A 27,014-nucleotide genomic window follows, 5' to 3' on the forward strand; every position below is an offset into this window, starting at 1 on the left:
AGTTTCCTTGCTGTGCAGATGTCTGGTCAAAAAAAGTTTAAATGTAAGATTCTGCCGAGAAGAATTTGTTGTCTTCCAACACTTTCTACTTACAACACAATTCTATTCAACACGTTACAGACAGCAATATTGCAGGCTTTATGCAGCATGTTGAACAGAATCAATAGGTATATGCTCAACATTTTAATGCCACATTAAGGGGGAGATTCACTAACTTCTGTCGCAGGATAATTCACCCAATCTGATGTTAACTGGTATTCAAGTCAAAGGCAGTTAATGCCAGATAGGGCACGTTATCCTACAACAGACCTTAGTGAATCACACCTATAGTGACAGAAGTATGGGGATCCTGAATTATGTTTTGTTATGTAGTTTGCTTGTCAAGCTTCTTACATCTGGAGAAGATTAAATAGAATAGTTTGCCAGACCTTGTGGATTTTTATGTGCAAATTAAAACAAACAAACATGGAGCAAGACAGGCGCAGAACTTGATGCATCACAATGTATGTACACGAGCAGTTCCTCTAAGGTACACTTCCCAAATTACAAACAGGTGCGCATAGGACAACAATATCAACAACTTGATGGGTACATTGGTGCAAAGAGGTCCAAAACGAAGAGGTCTCCCTTTGCCACACTTTTGCTTCAAACTTGCCTTGATACAACCCATCTTTATGTCTCCTGAGCTCATACACACACAGTATACTAAATTATACAAGTGCCTGATAAAGAAAAAGAAGAAAACGTGACCACCATACCTTTGTCCTCTGGAATATTGCCTTTGGATCCAGAGTCTTAGTCTTGCCAGGGTTGTCTTTATTGGTTTTTATCCAACATATGTCTTCCGATCGTCTAAAACCCCATTTGCGCAAGCACTAGAAGACATGGATAAAAAACAAAAATTAGTTTTATTAGGTTATGAAAAGGAAGATGGTGCCTCCTGCCTTGTAACACAAGACTTAGTCTGAGGTCTTCGTTGATGGGGGTCAACTGAATGAGGCGATAGTACTTAAAATGTACACAATATACCCTGCATTTACCTCCCAACTCAAAAACTATTCCTGGTGAAAACAGGGGGCCACAGCATATATTTTCAGAAAGCCAAAACCATGATTGGGATTTTTTTTTTTAAAATATATAACGTAACCAAGGTTTGGTAGATATAGGATTTCGCTGCCTGCTAACAGGCAGAACATTCTTCTGTTTGAGATGCTTCATTCTGAATGTTAAATGTACTTCAAATCAATTCATGGTTTAAGAAATTCAAAAGTAACTAAAGGGCTGGATTAGTTGTCTGTATCTCTTAATGCCAGATGCTTTCATATTATTTTTACATTATACATGGGACACACACCGTATCCCCACTTACTTCGGAAAGCCACAAAACCTAATCAATATACAGTAATAATTAGAAATGCAATTATCTGTGTGCGGTGAGTTTCTACGCTGGATCTTACAAAACATGACATACTTTCGGATATAGACGGGCGATGTGATTGTAATTTATCATCCAGCCATCTAGAATTCCAACGTCATGCACAATACCAATCTCATTTTCAACTTTAATGATGGACCATTTTTTATTTTCCTAGAACAGGAAAAGCCATCAAATGCCAATGAGCATGCTAAATCTGCCTCTCACTTATATATTGTACTATGAAACACCTGTCTCCCTGAACTAATTTTACAGATTGCCAAAACAACACAAGAATAGCATGCATCACTACTTCCATTGTTGTGTTAAGACTGTGCCTGGCTTGCATCTTCCTACATATTGTGTTTCACCCACCTGTGCCTAAACTGAATAACTAGCTTAATTTGTCAACTGCGCTGGGATATTTGAAGCAGGAAGCAGCCGAAATCACACACCATGGATTAATTCAGTCTTTCTTACCATTCTACCGAAATCCAGACCTTCACCAGAGCCACACCAAAGGAAAACGAAGGCCCTTGAGCCAGCAATACCTTCTATATCCAACTTCATTATCTAAAACAAAAGAACGACAACATTCCTAAAGACTAAGTACATCAGAGTTTGATTTGTGAGAGAAAGGAATAATACAGAATATATTTGACATTCTAAAGACATCTTGACGTTTGTTTGCAGCACTAAAACCCTAAAGTCTATACAATAAAGCTGCAAAGTCTTAGGCCCGGGCCAGAGAGGTGTGGGGAGAGCGGGGGGGAGGTGGTTGTAGGTGGGGCAGTGACGTCGCTGGGCCAATCGCCCGTGACGCACTGACGTCAATGTCACGGCGCCGACGTCACGGCGCCGTGACGTTGATGCTGCTGTGAACAAACAAATATAAAGTCCCCAGCGCTAAAGTCCAAGATACCGTGATCTTTAAGGCAGTCTCTAGTCTTTAAGGTGGTAGTTGGGCTCTTGTGTCGATGTTCCAGATGGGATGATGTCCTTGATGTAGATGGATACACCGTCTGAAATAACAGATAAACAGACACACCTGATTGCGCAGTGTGTTACAGCAATCAGAGCCCCATCTCAGATAGGGCTCTGATTGCTGTAACACACTGCGCAATCAGGTGTGTCTGTTTATCTGTTATTTCAGACGGTGTATCCATCTACATCAAGGACATCATCCCATCTGGAACATCGACACAAGAGCCCAACTACCACCTTAAAGACTAGAGACTGCCTTAAAGATCACGGTATCTTGGACTTTAGCGCTGGGGACTTTATATTTGTTTGTTCACTGTGTATATCAGGTTTGGAAATACCTGTCATTATTGTCACCTAGCTGCTTTTTTCTCACAGCATTGTGTAAGTCACTTTCATTTGTTGTTGCACGAGCACATTTAATTACATTAGCACATATTATTAGCACTTAGCTTAGTGTAGGTTAGCGCTTTTGGAGGGGTTATTCTTTTTGTTTTGTTGATGCTGCTGTGCTGTGATTGGATGTTTTCAGCCGACAGCGCGCTGAAAAACAGCTTGGCGCTCGGCTGAAGCCTCCAACTCCTCAGCACGCCTGCGGACGCTCGCGTGAGCCCCCTCTCAAGGCATCCTCATTGAGGATGCAGGGGCTCAGCGCGGAGCGTCCGCACGCCTCAGCACGGCTGGTCCATCTATGGACGCAGCCTTACATCAGAAGGGAGGCATAGAAGATTTGTAGTAATAATGTGCAATAGATGTGCACACATGAATAGAAATAAACATCGGCAATGGAATGACACACTTACCCAAAAACAGAAAGAGCATTTTTTACGAGCTAATCCAGTACAGATATTGCTTTGTAATATGCTATATCATATAAAACCGAAACTTCTTAACATTTTTTGCATCCTCACAGAGGCCATGCATGATGTACCAAACAGAAGCAATGGCTGAAGAGTTTTTCAGAATAACCGGAAACCACGAAATTAAAAAAAAAAAAAAAAAGGTTGAACATACAATAAAATATGTATAGTAAGGGGGAGGTGTGTGTGTCATAAGTTACAATTTCTAAGATACATACTTAGATAGCAACATTAAAACATTTGTAGAAACAATTCTTTGGGAGGAATTGATTTATGTATTGATTTATGTATGTGTACACATAAGAGGATGAGGCCTACTGCTTTCCTCTTAAAGTTGAGACTTGGTCAATCTTTGGTCAAATCAGAAATTTCAAGGGAGGATCCAGTCTGTTCTCACATTGTGGCTGTCCTCACACCGACTCCATGCACACACAGCAAAAGGAGACTGCTTGGGAGTGCGCAACTATACGCTAATGCAAATTGCTACACAGTATCAGCCTCCGTCGTCAAAATCTGACACCAACAACTTTTTGATAGATATGTATTCCTTTGCGAAATATATATAAAAAAATAAGCGTACCTGAATATAAGACCTTACAATGAACGCGTTCAAGATAGCCGACTACAGAATATTTGTGATTGTAATACACAAAACTGTCGAGCAGAATGGAATCATGCTGGGTTATACCTAACACATAGCCCTCTTCATTAAGACAAACCGGTTACTCAGTCACTCACTCCCAAATATAGCAATTGAAAAACAAAAAATATGCACATGTATTTGTGAAGGTAGTGTAAGAGCATTTTGAGAGAATTTCATGTGACAAGCATATTACGAGTGAATGTTAATAATTTAGAACTCATGAACTTCACATTTCAGATGAGACGGATTCACCAGGAAACGAAGATAAGTTATTCACACATACAGATGCAGCGGCCGTTATCCGACCATTTCTCAAATTGGTTTTCGAGATCTCCCCTCGAGATCCTTTCAACATTTGCCGCGAAAGACTAATGGCCCATCGGATTAACACAGCAGTGGTCCCTGCTGTGTTAATCCTACCGGGGTCTACCTGTCTGTAAGAGACGCGCAGTAAGAGATAGGCTGAATGAGTCACTCTACCTGTGCGCCTCTAACAGACGATCGCGGGGGGTTTATTTCATTTTAAACACTACAGTATTGTAGCAAGGGGTCTCTAGAGCTGAATCCCATTGATTTCAGGTACGGGGAACCCCTACTTCCCGAGTTACAGGCCCCGTCATGGGGTGCCGGTATTCCCACCATGTTAAAATCCTGTGGGTCACGTGACCGTGGGATTTTAACATTGCAAGAGATACCGACACCCTATAACTGGGCCTGTATCTCGGGAAGTAGGGTGTCCCCGAAGCTGAAATCAACTTTGTTCAGCTCAGAAGACCCCCTGCTCACGCAATCTAGTATCCGACACAACCCCCCCCCAAAGAAAAAATCCTTACCGTAGCGGATAGCTGCTAAAGTAATGAAGCGTCTTACATTTTATTTTTATTCATAGTGTGTGTGAGCAGGGGGTCACCTGAGCTGAACAAAGTCGAGTTCAGCCTCGGGGACCCCCTGTTTACCGAGATACAGGCCCCGTATGGGGTGCCGGTATCGTGACGTGGAGGATTTTAACATGGCGGGGATACCGGCACACCATACCGGGGCCTGTATCTCGGGAGGCAGGGGGTCCCCAAGGCTGAAATCAACTTTGTTCAGCTCAGGAGACCCCCTGCTCACGCACACTATGAATAAAAATAAAATGTAAGCAGCTTCATTACCTTAGCGGCTATCCGCTAAGGCTGAGGTGGGCAACCCTGTCACCAATCACCACAAGTGGCGAATTGGCCATGAAAGTGTGGAGAATTTCAGTTTGCCAGCTCCCACAGTAAAATAAACTGTATCCCGACGGCGTGTGATGGTTTCCGCTTTCTGAATGAGTCAACGAAGTGAACCAGCCTATTTTGATCTGGTTTAATACTGATTGGCCGGCGAAGCCGGCCAATTCAGTTAAACAGCAATTCTACTTGTTGCCAAGTAGAACAAAGAAAAACCAGTCAAACAAATATATAAGGGAATCAACAAGTGCACTGTAAAAAGTGCACTTAAAAAAGAAGGGTTAACTCAGAAGAACCCATGATGGGGGATACCGAGCAGAGCACCCCGCCTAACGCCCACTGGGAGGCAAACTCCGAAACCGCCCCAGCGGACTCGGCGTACGTGAACTCTGCCCGAATACGGGAGTGCACCAGCGCCCGGAACACTGCCACGATGTTCGTTGGGACCCCCCTCTCCAAACGCTGCTTCCTGGTCTTGTAAATGGCTACCTTAGCCACTGCCAGGAGCAGGTTGACTAGGAGATCCCTAGGCTTATTGTCTCGGGACACTGGGCACCCAAAAATAAAATGATGAGGAGAGAAGTTTAACCAGAACTGCAGGAGAAGGCTCCTCAAGAAGAACAAGAGGGGCTGCAGTCTGGCGCAACTCAAATAAATGTGAAATACGGACTCCCGCTCGCCACAGAAAGGACAGGCGGCAGGGGAGTCCGTGAAGTGTGCCAAATACTCTCCTGTGCTCAGTGCACCGTGGAGGACCCTCCAACTCAAATCCCCGGCGGGACGGGGAACCAAAGCTGAATAGAGCTCTCTCCACCGGGGTCTCTCGCCCTCGTTCCCAAAAAATACCCGCCTCCAGATGGTATCTGGGCGGGTGACAAGGGCGAGGTAGTGCACTATATGGAGCACCAGAGAATACAGGACTTTCCTTGGCATGCCGCGAAAACATGCCGGGGACATATCCCCCAACCTGCTGAGGTTTGGGGAGATAGGAGCCCGATTGGGTTGCCTTGGTTTGGGTTCTACGCAAAGATCCGGAGAGCTGAAGTTGATAGGTTGACAAGGCTCTCCGGTCTGCAAAACCCCCTCGATGAAGGTGCGTGAGTCGGGGTGGATGGCATCTTTAATCTCCTGGATCAAACGACGAGGGACGCGGGCAGTAAGCAGACCCATACGGGGCGCGAGCTCCTCTGCTCCTACCCAATCTCGCCGCTCATAGTCCAGGAGATCTCCGACTCTGGTCACCTGCGCCAGGATTAGTCGTCGGCAAATAGAGGGTGAATCCAACATCCGAGCCCCCACTGCCTGATTATACAGCAGCGGCTCGGCGAGGAAATCAACCCCCACCGCCTGTTCCTTCCTGGTCGCGGAGACCAATTTCCAGGCTTTCAGCAAGTCCCGGTAGTATGCCGGCAGCACCGAGAGGTCTCTACCTAAACCCTCAGGCCTGATGATAAACAGTTGCCGGTCATACCTCATATTGCGCAGCTGGAGAAAGAAACTGGTTGCCAGCTGGCACCACTGCGGAGACGGATCTGCGAATAGGTATCTCTGCAGGTACTGGAGGCAGAAAGTGTGTAACTGGGAGCGGACACACACCACTCCCTGTCCACCCTCCTCCAAAGGGAGACACGCAACTCCCGCAGAGACCCAATGCTTCCCCATCCAGAGGAAATCCATCAACCTCCTCTGGATCTTGTTGATAAATTCGGGGGGCGGACCCATGGCTATCAGCCGGTGCCAAAGCTGACTGGCCACCAGCTGATTAATTACCAGGGTCCTTCCCCTAAGGGAAAGCATTCTCGACAGATACACCCATGACCCCAGACGAGCAATGACCCGTTCTTCAAGATCACTGAAGTTTTCTGGGGCCGGGTCCTCCGCAGCAGACAGGTAGACTCCCAGATACTTGAGAGTATCACTCTCCCACGAGACATTCCGAAACGTGGGGGGCAAAGAGTCCACCTGTAAGGGACCCACCAATATGCCGGAGCACTTGGACCAGTTGATCCGAGCAGAAGAGGCCGCGGTGTAGACCTCTTGGCACGCTTGTGCCCGCTCTAGATCATCTAGGTCCTGGGCCACAAGGAGCACGTCATCGGCATAAGCCGACAGGACTACTCGCATGTCGGGCTCCCGCAGCACCAGCCCGGTGAGCCTCCTCCTCAGTAGGCAGAGGAAGGGCTCAATGGCCAGCGCGTACAGTTGCCCAGACAGGGGGCACCCTTGACGTACTCCCCGACCAAACACAAAAGGTGCCGTCAGGGACCAGTTGATCTTCACCAGACACTCTGCAGAGGCGTACAGCATCTGGAGAAAGCCCACAAATTGTGGGCCAAAGCCAAACGCCCGCAGGGTCTCCATAAGGTAACGGTGATCCACTCTGTCAAATGCCTTCTCCTGATCTAGGGACAGGAAGGCGAGTGACAGACCAGTCCTCTGCGCGTAGTGCATCAGGTCCCGGACCAGAAAAATGTTGTCATGAATGCTCCGGCCTGGGACAGTATAGGACTGGTCGGGGTGAATCACCTCTGCCAGCACGGACTTGAGCCTCAGCGAAAGCGCTTTGGCTACGATCTTATAGTCCGTGCTGAGCAGTGAGACCGGTCGCCAATTAGAGATCTGACGGAGATCCCCCTTCTTCGGCAGCAAAGACAGTATTGCCCGCCGACACGAAAGTGGCATCTCACCGATCTCCAGGGCTTCGGCTAGGACCTCGGTGAAATCAGGTCCCAGCATCTCCCAGAAAAACTGGAAGAACTCCACAGTCAGCCCGTCTAGCCCCGGCGCTTTTCCGTGGGACATGAGACTGAGGGCTTCAGAGAGCTCGGCCAGAGTCAAAGGTAACTCAAGCGGCTCCCTTCCATCCTCACTGACCGTGGGAAGCCCCTCTAATAAGACCCTGCATTTATCTGGCTGGATGGACTCCGGAGAGAAAAGATCTACATAGAATCTCCGGGTTCTGTCCCGGATGCTCTCCGGGTCAGTCAGAGGGGTACCGTCCTCTGCCAACAGGCATGTGATATGTCTACGGTTTCCCCTCTTTTTCTCCAGCGCGTAGAAGAGGCGCGACCCGCGATCCATCTCTCGAAGGAAGTTGATGCGGGATCGCACATACGCCCCCCGAGCTCTCCGATCTTCCAAGTCCCGGAGAGTGCACTTCCTCTCTACGTACATACTCTGCAGGTATTGGTCTCCTGCCACAGACAGCCGCTTCTCGAGATCAAGCACCTCCTCCCTGAGGGCCTCGATCTCAGCATCGCGCCGCCTGCTGGCACCTTTTGTGTACTCCTGACACACGAGGCGCAGATGAACCTTGCCCACGTCCCACCACTGCTCTAACGTGGCAAAGTCTGACCTGCAACCTCTCCAGGCCATCCAAAAGTCTCGGACCGTCGTCGCAAACCCCTTGTCCTCCAACAACGTATTGTTGAAGTGCCAATATGCGGCCGAGGGTGCTGCAGGTAGCAGCGTCACCGTCACGGACGCACAATTGTGGTCTGAAAACGGCGCCAGCCTAATGGCACTGGACTGGGCTCGCGACAGGCTGTGGCTGGAAATATACAGCCTGTCGATCCGGGACCAGGACATCCGTTCACCCCTAAACACCCTAACATGGGTGAACTCAGTGGATGCCTCAGGATGTTGTTCTCGCCAGACATCTACCAAGGAGTAGCGGGTGATGACCTCCCGCAAGGCCGACGCAGAACACGGGTGTGGCTCCGGACCATTCCGGTCTTTCCGAGCCTCGAGGGTACAGTTAAAATCACCCCCGAGCACCACGTATTCGTCTGCGTCGACTGTCTCCAGGTATTCAGACATTCTGACGAAGAACTGCCTTCTCAGGGGTCCGTTGGCAGGAGCATACACGTTCAGGAAATTAAACGTGTCGTCCTCGTGTCGGACCCTGATATGCAACAGGCGACCTGGAACAACAGCTCTGGCAAGCAGCAGCTCAGGTTGAAAGGATTCAGAGAACAGGGTCACCACCCCACAAGATGTCGAAGTGAGGTGGCTGAAAAAGACCTTGCCTCGCCACTCCAGATGCCAGCTGGCTTCAGCCTCTGGAGTGGTATGGGTTTCCTGCAGGAAACTCACAGAATACTTTCCCTTTTGTAAAAAGGAGAGTACCTGGAACCTGCGAAACCCGTCCTTACATCCATTTACGTTTAGCGTACCGATGCTCAAAGCCATTGGTAATCAAGAGTCTTGCTTCCCATAGGCGCTCAGGGTACTATACCCCGAGAAGCCTTTACGTGCTCTCGCAACACTTTGTTAAACTTTAGGACCCGAGTATGTTCGATAGTCCCGGAAAGTTTGGCCTTGTGGTTAGCCTTGATATATACTCTGAGTGGAGAATGACCGAAGCATCCTTCCACCTCTCAAGGGCCAACTGCACCTTCGTATGTCCGTGTCTACAGAGGGTATCATCCAGGAAACTATCTAGCTCCCGGGCAGGGATAATGGTGATCGAGGAGTCCACCGACTCCATGGTGCCAGAGGACTCCCCTCTGAGCCCCAACTCCCCAGGCTCCTCTTTGCTGGAGAATTCAAGACCCCCGTCCTTCTCTGCGGGGGCCTCTCTCAGCCCTAGATTGGATCCCCTCCTCGGTGTTTCCACGAGGGGGTCCACTGTGCTCTCCACCTCCATCCCCGAGTCAGGATGTTCAGGGGCAGCTGGTGGCGGCATGGCAGAGGCAGTGGTCTCCCGAGAGTCCTCGGGGGCCACAGAAGCACACGTGCCACGGGGTGTTCGCATCACCCACGGGAGGGCACTCACCAACCGCGGGAGGGCCCTCACCATCCGCGGGAGGGCCCTCACCATCCGCGGGAGGGCCTCCACCGTCCGCGGGAGGGCCCTCACCATCCGCGGGAGGGCCCCCACCATCTGCGGGAGGGCCCCCAACATCCGCGGGAGGGCCCCCACCATCCACGGGAGGGCACCCACCATCCGCGGGAGGGCTCTCACCAACCATGGGGTGGCACTCCTTAGCAAGGGCTTCATTGGGAGGGTCTTTCCCAGCGTTCACTCCCAACAAAGTGCCTGCCCAAAACTCTGCACCAAGAGGGTTCAGGTCAGACAACTCCCAGATGTAATCGGAAGTGCTCACCACAACACCCTCCAAACCCTCATCCACGGGGGTCAGCCCTAACCCATCTCCTTCCTCTGGTGACGCAAACCGGGGCTTTTTATCCCTATGTGCGTCACCCGAAGGCGGTACAGCCGAAGGGGGATCTTGGTTGGCTCTGAAGATAGGTGCACTCGGCATGTCAAATTTACCGAAGCACAATTCTCCAGGGGATGCTCTCCAACCGAGAGGGGCGCTGGGAGGTTCCCCAACGTCCCCAGAGGCATCGGGTACCTCCAGCTGCATTCCCTCCAGAAATTCAAGGGGGGGGGCTGTACATTTGTGGGATCCGGCTTACACTGGTTAATCCCAACCAGTGGGTCGGACAGGACCACCTTGTGCGGAACTGATTTTTCTTTCCGCTTCCGAGACTTCAGAGGGTAAACATAATATGGTTCACTCTCAACCTCCTCAATCACCCTCTTATTGGTTTTAGATTTGCACTTCCTGGGGACTGATTTCCCAGGAGAGGGTGCTGCTGTCTCCATAGCAGGAGTTTCCTCCCGCTCCCCTTCACCCTGTATGGTGCTTACAATGGGGTTAGGGGGTTCTTGAGGGGGGACAGCGACAGAGGGTGACTGTTTTGGGGTGACTTTGTTCTTCCCCCTCTTTTTTTTGAGGAGAGGTTCAGATGTCACTGTTTGAGTTGCGACAGTGACATCTTCTGTGGTCCCAGGGGGGACCTGGGCCCTCAAGCTCTTTTCCTTCTCCCTCTGTTCTTTGGGGAGAGGTTCAGATGTCACTGTTTGAGATGGGGCAGTGACATCTTCTGCGGTCCCAGAGGGGGCCTGGGCCTTCAAGGGCTTTTCCCTCTCTCTCCTTCTTTGGGGGAGAGGTGTAGACGTCACTGTCCGAGATGGGGCAGCGACATCTCCTGTGGTCCCAGCGGGGGCCTGGGCCCCCGAGGGCTCCGCTGCGGTGGGTGCAGCGGCACAGGGTGTTTCCTCCTGGGGGGAGACAGCGCTAACAGAGGCTGGCCGCTCCAGGGCGACCCCCTCTCCTTCCTTCCGCTCTCCAGGAAGAGGTGCAGAAGTCACTGTTCCGGATGGGACAGCGACATCTCCTGCGGTCTCAGGAGGGACCTGGGCCCTTGAGGGCCCCGCTGTGGTGGGCACAGCGGTACCAGGTGTCTTGGCAGAGGGAGGGGCGGGTGCAGGAGTTGGGATGGGTCCTCTGTTCCCTCTGAGGCAACTCCTACGAGTGTGCCCCAGCTCTCTGCACAGATAACATCTAACCCCCTCCGTGCCATAAAACACAGTGTATTCTATGCCCTCGTAGGGCACCCTAAACGAACCCTCCACAGATTCATTGCTCCCTGGCAGCAGCAGTTGTACCTGCCGCCTAAATGAGAGTACATGCCTCAGCGCCCTATCTCTGCAGCCCAAAGATAATTTTATTATGGGGGACTTAATGTCTCCCAGGGCTTGCAGGTACGGCTTCATGAGGCAATCTGGGATGAAGGGGGGCACATTTGACAGAATGACCTTTGTGCCTAACCCCTCCATGGGTTCCATAGGGATGTATTTCCCCCCTACACTGATGCCTTTCTGCACCAGGTAGTGAGTGGCAGCCAGCGTACGAAGGAAGAAAATGCCTCTCCCATACATTTTGCTGGCCGCCACCACAGCAGAGGGACCCACCACATCAGCCACAGCCCTCACATATATCTCCATGTTTAGGCCAGGTGACATTGGGCACCTCACCCCAAGCTTCCTGCTCAAACAGGGCGTGGCCCCAGCATTGTTGTTGCTGGGGTTAACGCCTGCAACTGCCACATGCGCCCATGTTGGAACTGGGACTGCAGGGGTTACGCTGCTAACAGGTGCTGGGGGAGGCGTGGCCAGGGCACTGGAAGGACCAGGCCTAGGGCTGTGACTAAGAGTGTTGCTCCTAGGGGCCACAGTTTTTGGTGTTCTATATCCGGGCGTCGCCCCTGTTGCCGCACTTGTCCTATTCCCCTTTCCAGGCATGATAAACAAATAAGCCTCTAAGTCAGGGGAAGGTATTGCTTAGGGAGAGAGGTATTGAGAGAAAAACTTTCCTTTTAAGAAGAGATTTCTCTGCAAGGGGAAAAAACAGCAGCTTTTAAAACCTGCTGCAGTTTTAAATCTTTTCCTCTTATTATTAACTCTCTCTCTCTGTTATAGTAAGCAAACACCACAATTTACAAGTCTTTATAGAAAAGACACAGAGCTCTCAATAGCAAGTGAGAAAAGGAATCAGGCTTAAGAAAAACAAAAGAGTGAAATTGGAAGTTTAAACAACCAGTAAAAACCTCCAGTAGTGAGGGAGGAGAGAGGGGTGAGACTGCAGTTTTCCAGCCAGCTAAACTGCAGCTATGCTGGGTTAAATCACTGCAGCCCCTGGGTGAAAACCAAAAACGGTTTTTAAGCCTGAAAATACACCCCAAACCCTCTATAAAACTCCCAGTATACTCCCAGTATACTCCCCCACAGATTCAAACCAAAAAATACCAAATAAAGAAAGAATAAAGCTGATTCCTTACCAAATGCCTGGGAGCTCTGTACATACACTTCTGAGGGAAGCAGCAGCAGGTGATAGTGCTGAGGTGAGTAGAGCAGACGAACAGTGTGTATTGTTTTAAATGTTCGTTTGAGCAACCTAATTTCTCAATCTTTATATGGTGTTGCGATTTTCACTTATTCGACACACTTGTGGCTACATTATTACTACAAAAATAGGTTGCCCACCTCCATGCTAAGGTAATGATTTTTTCTTTTGGGGGGGGGGAGGGGGTGTTTGATACTAGTGTGCGAAGTTGCTTTCAGCCTCGGAGATCCCCTAATTCCCGAGATACAGGACCCGTTACGGAGAATAAAGACAAAAAAAACACGCACAACGCTCATAATGTAATAAAATTTGTATCAAAAATGATTAAAAAAAAAAAAAGGGTAAGTATTCTGCGTACATCAGACCAATTCTTTAAAAGCATTTCATGTTATAAGGCGTGTTACCAAACACTGGAACTGGACAGGTCAGGAGGCTGTTATCTGGTCTCACGAAGAGGATGTTCGGAAGACATCTCTCTTTGCGGTAGGTGGCCCCACACTGGTGGGAACAAGGAATCCTCCTCAGAGTGTCCCGTAAATTTCCCTCTCCCGGAGATTTCCCCGCTTGTGTTGGAATTAGTCTTCTCCGGCATCAGGTTGCTAGCAGTATCGCCCTAATTACCACCCGTACTTCACATCACGGTGTTACTGGTTAGCGTGACCCGTAGGTATGTGTTAGGTGGATATATTCAGGCAACTGCAGGTAATGTAGTAAGGGAAAGCGATAGTCCCAAAAGTATTAAGGGAGTAATTGACTTCAGCCCAAGAAGAACGCCGGCAGTACAGGGCAACGGTCAGTGAGGTCACTGCCCAGGCGCCACGGGTGTAGCGGCTAACACAGAAAAAACACAGGACCGTATTCTGACTGCACGACAGTATTGGTGGTAACAGAAGTCACACAAAGCATTTAACATAAGTTTAAAATCCTACGCGTTTTGTAGTTTAAAACACTACTTCATCAGGCCCCGTTACGGGGTGCCGGTATCTCCTGCAATGTTAAAATCTCACGGTTACGTGACCCAAAGGATTTTAACATGGCGGGGATACCGGCACCCCATAACGGGGCCTGTAACTCGGGAAGTAGGTGGTCCCCGGACCTGAAAACAATGAGGTTCAGCTCCGGAGACCCCCCGCTACAATACTGTAGTGTTAAAAAAAAAAAAAAAACCTTGATCGCCTGTTAGAGGCGTGCAGGTAGAGTGACTAATTCAGACTCTCTCTTACTGCGTGTCTCTGAAAGACAGGGAGACCCCGGTAGGATTAACACAGTAGGGACCCCTGCTGTGTTAATCCGATGGGCCATTTAGTCTGCAGCGGAACATCAAAGACTATAGTGCGTGATTCAACCCGAGAAATAGTCGGATAACGGCCGCTGCATCTGTACCTTATTCTTTCACTCGCAATGATTGTTCTGCTTTATTGTTGAACATTAAGGTTTTATAATGGCATGTATGAGCAGCCAAATTCATCTCACAGAAGAAAAAAAAGGCACAGTAGTCCGCATAGAAATTGGTTTCATATCACTCACATCTTCCCAAGTCCACCATTTTTCATTTGCTGCAATTCCCGTCTCCCGATAATATTCTTCCAGTGGTGGTTCAAGAAGGATTACATCAAACTCGCTCTTCAGCTCTCTAAGGTCAAAGGTTTCCAGGTCTGCTTGTAAATACCTGGTTTTGGACAACAAAAAACATCTACTTTACAATTGGGGTTGCACAGTTTGAAGACACGTAGGATGGTAAGGAAATATGATCAGTAGAGTGGGATTCAGTTTAAAGGTACCAAAAATATATTATTCAGCCAAACAGGGGACATTGATGCTTTAACAGAAATAGAAATTAATGAGTGCTTCTGCAGAAAATACATATTTGATACTTTGCATTCTGAGGGCGAGGACTGTTTAAGACTGAGCAATCAAAATTTTTAGTACCAATACCTTTATCCAATCCAAAAAGCAATCCCTCTCATAACTAAGGATTTAAAGTAGCTATCCAAGTGGGCGATTCTTTTTTACCATATGATTGAAGCAGGGGGTCTCCGGGGACCCCGTTTCCGGAGATCTTTACCTCTGAAGGGGGTGCCGATATCTCTCTGCTTTTTAAGCTCCCATGTGACGTGGGCCAATAGGAAGCTGCACTGGATGACGTCACTATTCCTATTGGCCCGCATTGTGTGGGAGCTTTGAAAAGCGGCCATTACGTGATCTCTGCTAGCCGAGCAGCTACCAGCACCTTCTACAGAGGTCTGTATCCTTGAAGCAGGAGGTCTCCAGAGCTGAAATTAATGGTGTTCAGCTCCGGAGACCCCCTGATTCAATAATATGGTCAAAAAGATTTGCCCACTTAGATAGCTCCTTTAAATCCTTAACTATGAGAAGGATTGCTTTTTGGTTTCTCTGCAGTGCATCTCAGGACCCGTAATCAGAGATTTCCAAATTAGACATAGACAATGTATTCAAATGAATTGATATTGCATTGCATTGTAATTCCAGAATTAAGTAAAAACCTGCAACATTGCCTCCCACATAAACATACACAATAAAGCTATTGAATTTATGTTTGTCCATTGTGTAATAGAACTACCCTTTTAGGGTCAGAAGACATTTACTTATTTCCATCACTAAATGAGAAGTAGGTTTACCACAGAATGTAATAACATTTGACTGATTAAGGTCTGAAAGAAACAAATAAATATAAACATTTATAGTCGGCGTGTGCAGCAGACATACAAATATTGTATCGTTGCCGTTAGTGCACACTTACATTGGAGGAGTATTTGATTTACATATTAAATCATCTTTCAGTCTGATCAGCTCCCTGAGTTTTGGATATTCTTCAAATCGGTCTGCTAATCCTAATTGGAAATGTACAAATCTGTTAATTAGTTCTGCTAAACAAGCCCAGAAATATTCATGCACACAATCATGCATCTCCTGAGATAGCAGGATAACACACACCAATCCCATATGCTATTGCCAGACTTTAGCCAACAGTTTTTAGATGACAAGTCTCTTAACACCATGGAGATTCTCAGATATTTCCTCCTTTTCGGATGTACATTATGAGGTCAGGAATAGCACTGCAAAATAACTGTTTTACGTAATCTGTAGTAAAGAGATTTATCGAACCCACAGAGGTGAGGGTATAATGTACACTGCTATCTACTTGATCTTGCTATATACAGGTGGGCCAACGAGTATTCTAAAACTTGCCTTGGAAAATCTGGGGCTATCACCAACAAGATCCAGGTACATGCTGCAACATTTCAGTGACATTTCTGCAGAGACTAATGGCCCGTCAAATTAACACAGCAGGGGTCCCTGGCACTCCCATTCAGTTTGAATGGGACTGTCAGGGACCCCTGCTGTGTTAATCCGATGGGCCATTAGTCTGTCTGCAGAAATGACACTGAAATGTTGCAGCATGTACCCAGCATGTACCTGGGTCTTGTTGGTGATTGCCCCAGATTTGTTTTAGAATACTCGTCGGCACTGTATAGTTCATCTTTGGAAACATCCCCTGCAAATTACCATTACAATGCTGCATCATAAATCAGTATTGAATATTCTTTTATACTTCTAAACCATTAGAGCAGTTTTTATATTAAAAAGATGGTAGTGAGCTGTTGCTGCGGTGTCTACAGCCAACCTCCTGTTAAACGTCAAAAACAAAATGCCCAATGTGAAGGAGTGGCCATGTACTGTAGTTATAACTGTGGAATCTGGCAGCACATCGAATCAGCACAGAGATGTCAGTTATCTCTTTCTGGTTCAGCTGCTGCAGTTTGCTCTTCCAGTTTCTGCAACATACCAACATCTCTGATAAAGTTTTGTGGTCTGTGTCCTGTGTCAACAAAATGCTGGCAGTAATCATTATGAGGATTCAGGCTCTGGGTTCCCTGAGGGGAAAAAAAGAAAATGGAAAAATTAAAGAAAAAAAAAAGCTACATTGATTTTCAGATGCAGGTTCAGGGTCAACAGTAACCTGACACAATCACTGCTCATTAAATTACAGTAACTTGTAGTGCTACATACAGTACAATTAGCCCAAGGAAAAATACATTGAGTACTGTATATGTATTCCTGGTTATTACATCACAAATAAACATTACACTTGCCTCACAACACAGCCAATAATAATTTATATTAAATACTTAGATAGTGCTCACAATGTACGCAGGGCTGTGCAAAGAATGTTGCAGGCATTATGAGCCCCTGCCTCAGAGATTACAATGTAAATTTAGCACCTGGGGCAGAAGGAGATTGGGGGGGCGGGGGAGGGAATTCTAGATCCACAGATATGTCAGTACGAGCGAAAACCCCAACTGAAATCAAAAACACTCCAAAATGCTTCTTTGTGGATAAAAAATAAGGCCCTGTGTGACTTACCCAATCTCACAGGGGGAAGCAGACACTGGGATTTAGATTGGGATCATCCACTTTAAAGGCTGTGTTCTTACAACCAAAATACCACTTCAGCCCAATAACCCTTCAATGCAGATCTAACATATTCCAGTAAAGAAATGTGTTGTGTGCTATGGATTACTAAAACAGAAACAAACATTTTGATTCTCTCCAATAAAAGAGGATCTTATTTGATTTTGTTCCTGAAAAAAAACTTATAAAATATCAATGTATATATGGGCCAAACTTCCAAAGTGAGTAATCGATTGAGGCAAAGCAGTATGCCAACTTACTTTTCAACTTGTGGAAAAGAAAGGATTCTACTACACATATTAGTAACCCTTCCCCTCCCCATTAGCTTAAACTTTTAAGTTCATGCTTTCAGTTTGATTGCCCTTCTGTAATATTACTGTACATCACAGCTAGTTCCCATTCACAGCTAGAAATCACCCAAGCATTTCAATACAAGAAAATCTTTACTTCCAATTTACGCAGTTACTTTGATTTAAAAATAAAAAATGGCCCAGCTAAAAAGTTATACAATTAACTAATGCAAGAAAATAGAGGATAGTAGACAAACAAGATAAGTATGCACACATGTAACATGTAAAATGGAACATTTTTCATGCAAATACCTTTAGAAAGGTACTTGAGTCTTTGTAAATTTCTTCCTTATAAGGCAGGTTTTCCTCCTCTTTCTGTGGTTCAATTTCCTTCTAAAAGCAAAAAAAACCAGCAAGAAAACATTGACCGGTAATTGTAGCTTTTTAGCCAATTCAAACGCCCTCTTCAGATAAAATATCTGGCAACTTAAAGATACAATCTGTCATAGTTAATCAGCATTTTGTAAACTAACAATCAAATTGGCTTCCTGAAACAAATGCAATCATGTTTTAAACAAACATTTGATTTTTTGAGTTTGGAAACTAAGAAAGGTTTTATTTCAATGAGGACGCCTGATGAGGGAGTGCTTGTTAATTAGGCGTTTCCTCCAACCTTAGCACACCCTCTCCTTGTTAAGTGGCTAACAAACATAAGTTGTGATAGGGGCTTTCCCTGTGCAAAATCACACAAAAGGGAGTAACCAGAGAAACATCCGTTAAAATAATTTAGACTTAAACATGTCAGTGTCATTGGTTTATGTTGGTCCTAGGAGGAACTGCACATTTAAACCTCAGAAAAACGAAATTTTTTATTTCCGAACCTTTTGCTGTTGCAATAAAATATTCAACTATGATAAACATCAAGAAACACAGCAGGGTTAAGCTTTTAACTGAAAGTAAATGCTGCCCTTCCAAGACTTTCAAAAGTGAGTTCTGGTGGTAGTCAGAATTTCCAACTCTAAGGCAAGTCTTTAGTACATATATCAAATAATGTTACAAATATTGGGACCAGAGACCACTGTTTAACCACACTGCAGCTTCCTGGATCGATACAAATTCTGACACCTCCAACCTCAACTTGTAGCTGTAATCACTGGTACTTCTGGTTAAAATGGAGAGATCACTTTTTCTCCCAGTCAAGCCTTAAACCCTGACCCAGATGAGGCATTGAAGCTTAATGATTTTCACGGAGAGGCCACACAGGCAAATCAAGTCAAAAGCAGATTTGATTCCAAGAATGGCTAAATATACTAAAAGTGGCCACATAATGTGCCTATTAGGATGCACAGGACAACATTCCTTTGTATCTGTACTGAGTTTATGGAATAGAGAAAATTCATGTAAAAGCCACTTTATAGCTTAATTGAATGAGATATAGATACTATATATATAGATACTATATAGATACATATATATATATATATATATATATATATATATATATATATATATATATACACATACACACAAAAAAATCTGCAGCAAAAAGGAATTTAATGGTATCATAAGGCAAACCAAAAAATGGGCATCGTTTCAGACTTCAAGCTCCTGGGCCAGAGAAACGAACTGTGTGATCCGAAACATCGCCCTTTATTTCTTTATTATATATTTCCAGGACAGGCTGGTTCACGACCATATACATACATACATACATACATACATACATACATACACACACACACACACACACACACACACACACACACACACACACACACACACACACACACACACACACACACACACACACACACACACACACACACACACACACACACACACACACACACACACACACACACACACACACACACACACACACACACACACAGAGAACGTCCCTCTTTGAGGCCAAAACGTTGGGTCTGTATGCATGCCTTTTTACATTCAATATACAGTACCATTTTGGATTACCAGAGTGCTGCCTCTTTTTTCCTATGGGAAATATGTTTTTCCATTTCATCAACCTACACCGATTTAACTACCGGAGTGCCAACTATTGCATATATCTATATATACACATACAGGTTAAAATATAGACCATTTCTCAGAGTGAATAACTAGCAACCGACACAATGTAAATTACATCCAGCATTTTCATAGATTAAAAAGCAGATAATCAATAAAGGTATAGTCATTGGAACAATCTTCCAGGAAAGGAAATTATTCATAATAGCTTGTAACACTGAAGAATCACAAGTGAAGATGAAGCCAAAATAATGCGTTTCAACTGTTAAGAACCAGCAATCCCCATTTTTTCAAATTTTTGTATTATGATTACATGACATGGGGGGAGAGAGGGGGGGATTCTGCAACGTCTATCCACAGACCCCAGAACTCCACGGACCCTCCAGTTGCCAAGATATTTGTAGTGATTTTCTGGTTTCTGGTCCACACCCTGCGACACAAATACGTTTGCAGGGTCACCAATAGAGAGCCACGAGATTATCTCCCAAGGTCAGTGAGCCTCACTGTTGGCCGCTGGACAGAAGCCGACACTGGTAGCCACTCTGTCTCCCCTATTGCAAAAACTGAAAATATGTTGGTAACCGGGTGCTCCCTGGGAGTTTGGGAGAATGTGGATCGGAGCCTGCAATGCGCGCCACATTATGGGATGGGGTGATCTTGGTAGCGCCAAATCATTCACTGTAGCGTCCTTCACCTTGCATTCTTCGATAACTTCTTCATCGACTTCTCCTTCCTCTGGCAGTTTGCGCTTGGAATTTGATGCGGATGTATCATATGAAGCACTTCAAAAACAAAACAAATAATAATAATTATAATATATATATATAAAAATAATATACATATATATACACACACACACACACACAATGTTAAGAGGGAGTGAAGTCAATTATATTCCGCAGCTGTATCTTTCCCCATCTATATTGGGGTAGATATCTCTCCGGTGGTGTGTATGGCACTAACCTTTGGTGTATTTAGTTCTTTTTTTATTTTTATATAGCAATTCTTTTGAAGGGGATAGTGTTATAATTGTGCCACAATTTAGGCCCTGTTGTAAATCTAAGCCACAGAATAAAATGTAATTCTCCAAATGCCCACTTGCTGACAAACCATCTATCCAACTACTGATGCCGACAAGGAACTGTAAATTATCGGTGCTGCATTAAAGTGTCAATCTCAGCTTTTTTTCTTCAATACAGGTTTGCAGCAGGGTGTCTGCGGCTTCCAGAGATACTTACCTCCGTAGTGGGTGCAAATAGCCACTGCTGCTCGCATGCAGGGTTCACATTATGGCAGCTTTTCAAAGCTCCCACGGCCTGCAGGCCAATAGGAAGCCGTGATGTCACCCGGTGCGGCTTCTTATTGGTCCGTGTGACGCAGGAGCTTTAAACTGCAGAGAGATACCGGCACCCCTTTAGGAGGTAAGTATCTGCACCTCATTTGGAGGTATATCTGGAAGCAGGGAGTCCCCGGAGCGAAAATTCATGGGGTTCAGCTGCAGAGACCCCCTGCTTCATTCCTGTATATAAAACAAAAATATTGAGGCTAGAGATAGACATATATCCATCCAACTGTGTGCAAGCAGCCCTCCAGGGACCCCACACCCTGTTGTGAAGTTTATAACTTGTCCTTTTTGCAGCTGTGCTACAAATTAGATAAAAACCTGTGGCTTTTCGGATCAAAGCTGCAATCTCCTTTGTTCAAATTATCATATTTAGATGTTTTTTTCCCCTAGAATCTGCAGCAGGGTTTCTCTGGTCACTTTGACTGCCCTAGTCATAGCCTTCCACTTCTAGAGAAATGAAGAATTGAAGATGTCTTTGTTACGAGTTGATGAAATGGCCATCTCTAGCTTCCCTTCTGGTAAACCAAAAACAATACTCAACGTGAAGAGTAGGTGGCATCAAAGAGAGAGTATTGCAGCTCAACAGAGAGAAGTAAAAGCAAGTAGGTTGTAAAGTATTATTATGATGGGGAGATAGGGAGAGATGGAAACCAACCCAAAGGACCCCACATCCCCATCCCTGAAATAAGTATAATGTCCACTGGATATCTATAACACTGTAGGTTGTTGAAGGGACACAAGGAAAACAGTATCTGTATCCTGACGCTGATCCAGTAATTGTGCTATTATTATTCCACGTGTGTCCAACTGAATAAGGAAGACTTGTGATACGCAGGCAATGACTATAGAATTCCTTTGGCAACGCTATACTAATTGAATAATTAAGGCCTATAGACAAACCTAGTTAAATGCTTGATGCAGCGCCACCTTGGAATACAAATTGGCTTTGCATATACAATTTTTATATGTACAGTATGTACACATACATGCACATGTATTCATACACTATATACAGACAGTTTTACCGGCAGGTCTCTCTGGTTTCAGCTATTTCTCTTTGCTCATCTTTGCTATTTAGGATGGCTCCAATACTGTCAGCACTTTCAGCTCCCAGCTGGAAAAAAAAGAAGTGTATTTAGATTATAATTACACGGACACATGCAAGGTATAAAATTCACATATTTTCCTCTTAAATGGAGCATCTCATTAGCCTGGACACATGGCTATTATCCCACACCCACAGTCACTCCTACTAACGACTGCCATTTACTGCGCTTCTTCCCTCACCTCGTCTCAATTTCCCAACATTACAGATTGTAAACTCTCCGGGGCAGGGATTTCCTTTCCTATTGTCTGACTTTGTTTGTTGCACTTATTGTATTATAACTTTCTGTACTACAGGCATACCTCGGTTTAAGGACACTCACTTTAAGTACACTTACGAGTAAGTACATCTCGCTCAATAGGCAAACGGCAGCTCACGCATGCGCCTGTCAGCACGTCCTGAACAGCAATACGGCTCCCTACCTGTACCGAAGCTGTGTGCAAGCGGGGAGACTATAGAGCCTGTTACACATGCGTTATTTACATCAGTTCTGCATGTATATGATTGCAGTACAGTACATGCATCGATAAGTGGGGAAAATGTAGAGCTTCACTTTAAGTACATTTTCGCTTTACATACATGCTCCTGTCCCATTGCGTACATTAATGCGGGGTATGCCTGTATATTGTCTCTTTTGTAACACCATAATACATTGTGGGCGCTATAAAAAGATACACATACATACATAGATGACCCACATAGTAATGCAATATAGATGAACCATTATTTAGCTTTCTGAGACATCAGTTCTTAGTATATAGATATAAACCAATAAATATATCTGTATATAGATGCACACATACAGGTTATACACATTATTACTGGGCTCGGCCTGCAGATTCCAATGGAGTTTCAATTATATAATAAGTGAAAAAAAGGTGATGTAAAAAAGCGCTAATGGGAATAACAATGTACCCTGTTAAGAGGGGGAACCCTATTGGTAGATAGGCAGCCTGGTGAAACTGATAGTACAATCAGATGAACAGCATAAATAAAAGAGAGATACCGGCGCCTGATCAGTCCACAATGGATGGAAGTCCAGTAGAAATAGTCCCAATTCCAAGATGTGCTACAGTCCCTGAATCTTAGAGTGTTCCGTTAGGAATTCATGCAGGGGATGTGGAACATGAAATAAAAGAAGAGAGAATTTAGTGCAACACAGCTAAACAGATTACACAGACATGAAAATGCAAGCTGGCTGACACAGGGGGACAAGACAGACAGACACAACTAGACAGACAACATTAAAGCAAAGCTAGTGATAAAAGTTAATTTATTATAACTGAAAATAAAAAGTAGGACAGGTTGCTGATATGCCGCTCCGGTGGGTTAAAATCTGAATAACACTCACAGGACGGCAGATGTAGATTCGCATAAGTCAATGTGAGCCGAAATCCACGTGTGGGGGGGTCGCAGGGTTCTCAGGATGCCGTGTATTCCCTCTGTTACTCCTTACTGGTGAGGACCGGAAATGATGTCTCCGTTGCGCCGAAACCGGAAATGACGTCGCCGGGTGTGACGTCAGGACTGGTGAATCCAGTGAAGCCTCAGGGAAATGGCGATCCGCACCTCCTTGCCCCTACTTCGCTCCCCTGAGGAAGTGTGGTTACCCACACGAAACGCGTAGGGCTGTTTTATTCTATTTTGGACACTTTTGCTGAGTACAAGCTGTTATATCGCTGAGCGCTTTTGTTGAGCGAAGTAGGGGCAAGGAGGTGCGGATCGCCATTTCCCTGAGGCTTCACTGGATTCACCAGTCCTGACGTCACACCCGGCGACGTCATTTCCGGTTTCGGCGCAACGGAGACGTCATTTCCGGTCCTCACCAGTAAGGAGTAACAGAGGGAATACACGGCATCCTGAGAACCCTGCGACCCCCCCACACGTGGATTTCGGCTCACATTGACTTATGCGAATCTACATCTGCCGTCCTGTGAGTGTTATTCAGATTTTAACCCACCGGAGCGGCATATCAGCAACCTGTCCTACTTTTTATTTTCAGTTATAATAAATTAACTTTTATCACTAGCTTTGCTTTAATGTTGTCTGTCTAGTTGTGTCTGTCTGTCTTGTCCCCCTGTGTCAGCCAGCTTGCATTTTCATGTCTGTGTAATCTGTTTAGCTGTGTTGCACTAAATTCTCTCTTCTTTTATTTCATGTTCCACATCCCCTGCATGAATTCCTAACGGAACACTCTAAGATTCAGGGACTGTAGCACATCTTGGAATTGGGACTATTTCTACTGGACTTCCATCCATTGTGGACTGATCAGGCGCCGGTAATTATATAATAAGTACTTTTAAAGGTGTGTGTGTGTGTGTATGTATAATATATAAATACACACACACATAATTACTTGGTAAATAGCGCGCTATATCTATCTAGATAGATATATATATACACACACACAAATAGACGATACCGTTCTGTGGCTAATGCTTTTATTTGTGCGAGCTTTCGAGATACACTGATCTCTTCTTCCAGCGGCGTTACAATGGATAAGGCAAGAAAGGTTTTTACTTAACAGTGCATCCTGGAATGTATCTGACTGAAGCCTGTGCATGAAATGCCCAGGGGGCTGCAACTACATAGGTGGGACAGGGCTAAACAAGAGAATATATCTGCATCTCCACAACATCACACGCGGAACAAGAGACAGTCCTGTCGGAGAACATTTCTCCTAATCTGTCCATAAAATGAACGATCTGAAGGTAGCCATACCCAAAGGTAATCTGAGAACACCGAAAGAGATTGTTGCATGAATACAAATTTATGCAACTGTTCGGGACACTTAGCGGTGGCCTAAACAGAGACCGAAGTTTTATGAGTCACTACTGACACGAGAAAACCCTCTCCCATGAGCGCTAAAGGCCATGTCTATACATACTGCGCTATATGTATGCGCACACAGCTCTCTCTTACACATATGTACAATGTAATTCTATCCCTATATACCAATAGGGACCACACAGTATCTACATACATTTATAGTAATGCAACACCCTCTTACATTTCTACACCTACCCACACCATTGGTATACACACACCTTTTCTAAAGCGCTGTATACACTGTGATCACTTTATAAATGTATATTTACACGCAGATACATCACTAACATTCAGGGACCATTTAACACCTTAAGTCATAAATTGCATACTGCACAGGGGGGAGGGTTAGGCTTCAGTCACAGATACATGCCATGATTCACTTTTTTTAAGTAAAACCCTTTCTTGCTTTATCCGTTGTAACACCGCCGGAAGAGATCAGTGTATCTCGAAAGCTTGCACAAATAAAAGCATTTCGTTAGCCACAGAACGGTATCGTCTATTCGTTTTTGACTATTAAGCTCGGCTAACATGGTACAGATACCTCTACATCTATATATACACATTATTATTACTTGTTAAGTAGCACGTGTGTATATATATATATATATATATATATATATATACATATATACGTGTTTATATATATATATATATATATAAACAAAATGGGGCAGCCGGCACTCCCAATACCATAGTTTGCGGTGCATGTCCTATACCAATAGTAAGAGAAAAGTAATCCCCTCCAGCAGGAGCAGACACAAGACAGCACTCAAAGGTAAGTAAGAAAACTTGTATTAAAAAATAAACATAGCACAAACATGACCAACGTTTCAGTCCTCGTGGGACCTTCCTCAGGGTAGTGCTTGAGCAAGTACAACACTGAGGAAGGTCCCACGAGGACCGAAACGTTGGTCATGTTTGTGCTATGTTTATTTTTTAATACAAGTTTTCTTACTTACCTTTGAGTGCTGTCTTGTGTCTGCTCCTGCTGGAGGGGATTATATATCTCTCTCACATATACATATATATACAGTTTGTGTACAGTACATTATTATTATTACTTGCTGGGCCAGCAGTCTCCTGCGCAGTTTCTGTCTCGCGCGGATCTCCTGCAAGCGGCTGTTCATCTCCATGGAAACCGTGGCGCCTCCTCACTTCACCTGCAGCGCGAGGCGGCCCTGTAGGCAGTGGCGTAGTACAATACACCGTACATTAGCGTCCTGCCGCGTTCTAGTACACCCGCCGTTACGGCTTCGAACGGGTCGTGGCGCGCAGTCTGATTACGTCACGCAACATCGCAAACACAACACATGGACATATGCAGAAACCATACTTGATCTGGGCAAATGCCATCTATCGCTGTTGAACGGCAGGGTGTCATCAAAGTGATGGTAAAGAAACCCCACCGCGCCCCATATCAATAGTTGGGTCGCTATTTTTTTTTCTCGTTGTGTTTGTGCATATTGATATATTGAGAAAAATAACATCGGTTGAGTCGCATGCCCTAACCAAAGATGGCCACCGGCTGCTGACTTCTGTCCGTAATCAAAGATCGCCGCCGGCTGCTGACTTCCGCCCGTAATTAAAGATCGCCGCCGGCTGCTGACTTTCGCCCTAACCAAAGATGGCCGCCGGCTGCTGACTTCCGCACTTTTTCCCTTTGTAGTTCGCGATTTCAACCATTTGAACGTGACGTCACCAGAAACACGCGCCGCAGGAAAATACGAGTTGAAAGCGCGAGGCGCACGGAGGCTGGATCGAGTTTCCGGCGCGTGCGCATCAGTTGCTGTTTGAACCAGGGAGCGCGAGGGCGCTGATTTAACGTGTAGTGACAGTTGAGGGGGCTGAATGTTTTGTATCTGATAGATGATTAGTAAAGGTTAATAATGTCTGGGTGGGGAACATGTCTACCAAAAACAATAAGTGGTATTTAAATTTAAAAGTATTTGTTTGATCAGTGAGACTATGAAGTGTATGACTCACAATCTGTAAAACTAACTACAAGTCTGCGAGCCAAAGAATTGATATCCACATTCGGGGTGACCAAAACACTTTCACATCACACAAAAAGCAGGCAATTTACTCAACAGCTTTGGGTTTGTGACTGTAAATCAGGGAGAACCACAGGTAGCCTACATCAGTGCACAAAGTGGGGGGCAGGAGAATTTCCGGGGGGG

The 27,014-nt window shown here is 45.5% G+C and overlaps 1 protein-coding gene across 1 annotated transcript in view; it reads right to left on the reverse strand.

Annotated features, from left to right (window-relative positions):
- METTL14 (methyltransferase 14, N6-adenosine-methyltransferase non-catalytic subunit) overlaps positions 1 to 26,147 on the reverse strand; it is a 27,702-nt gene extending 1,555 nt beyond the window's left edge. Inside the window, exons 1-9 of the mRNA XM_075616354.1 lie at positions 25,899 to 26,147; positions 21,929 to 22,017; positions 20,253 to 20,340; positions 17,843 to 17,923; positions 16,615 to 16,702; positions 15,568 to 15,658; positions 14,334 to 14,475; positions 1,895 to 1,987; positions 759 to 875 (exon numbers count right to left, since the gene is read on the reverse strand). Coding sequence (XP_075472469.1) covers positions 759 to 875; positions 1,895 to 1,987; positions 14,334 to 14,475; positions 15,568 to 15,658; positions 16,615 to 16,702; positions 17,843 to 17,923; positions 20,253 to 20,340; positions 21,929 to 22,017; positions 25,899 to 25,970 — 861 coding nt within the window. The 5' untranslated portion in view covers positions 25,971 to 26,147. The remainder of the gene's footprint in view (positions 1 to 758; positions 876 to 1,894; positions 1,988 to 14,333; positions 14,476 to 15,567; positions 15,659 to 16,614; positions 16,703 to 17,842; positions 17,924 to 20,252; positions 20,341 to 21,928; positions 22,018 to 25,898) is intronic.
- Positions 26,148 to 27,014: the final 867 nt, after the last annotated feature.

The sequence above is a fragment of the Ascaphus truei genome, chromosome 1 (assembly GCF_040206685.1).
Source record: "Ascaphus truei isolate aAscTru1 chromosome 1, aAscTru1.hap1, whole genome shotgun sequence".
In the NCBI taxonomy this organism is placed as follows: domain Eukaryota; kingdom Metazoa; phylum Chordata; class Amphibia; order Anura; family Ascaphidae; genus Ascaphus; species Ascaphus truei.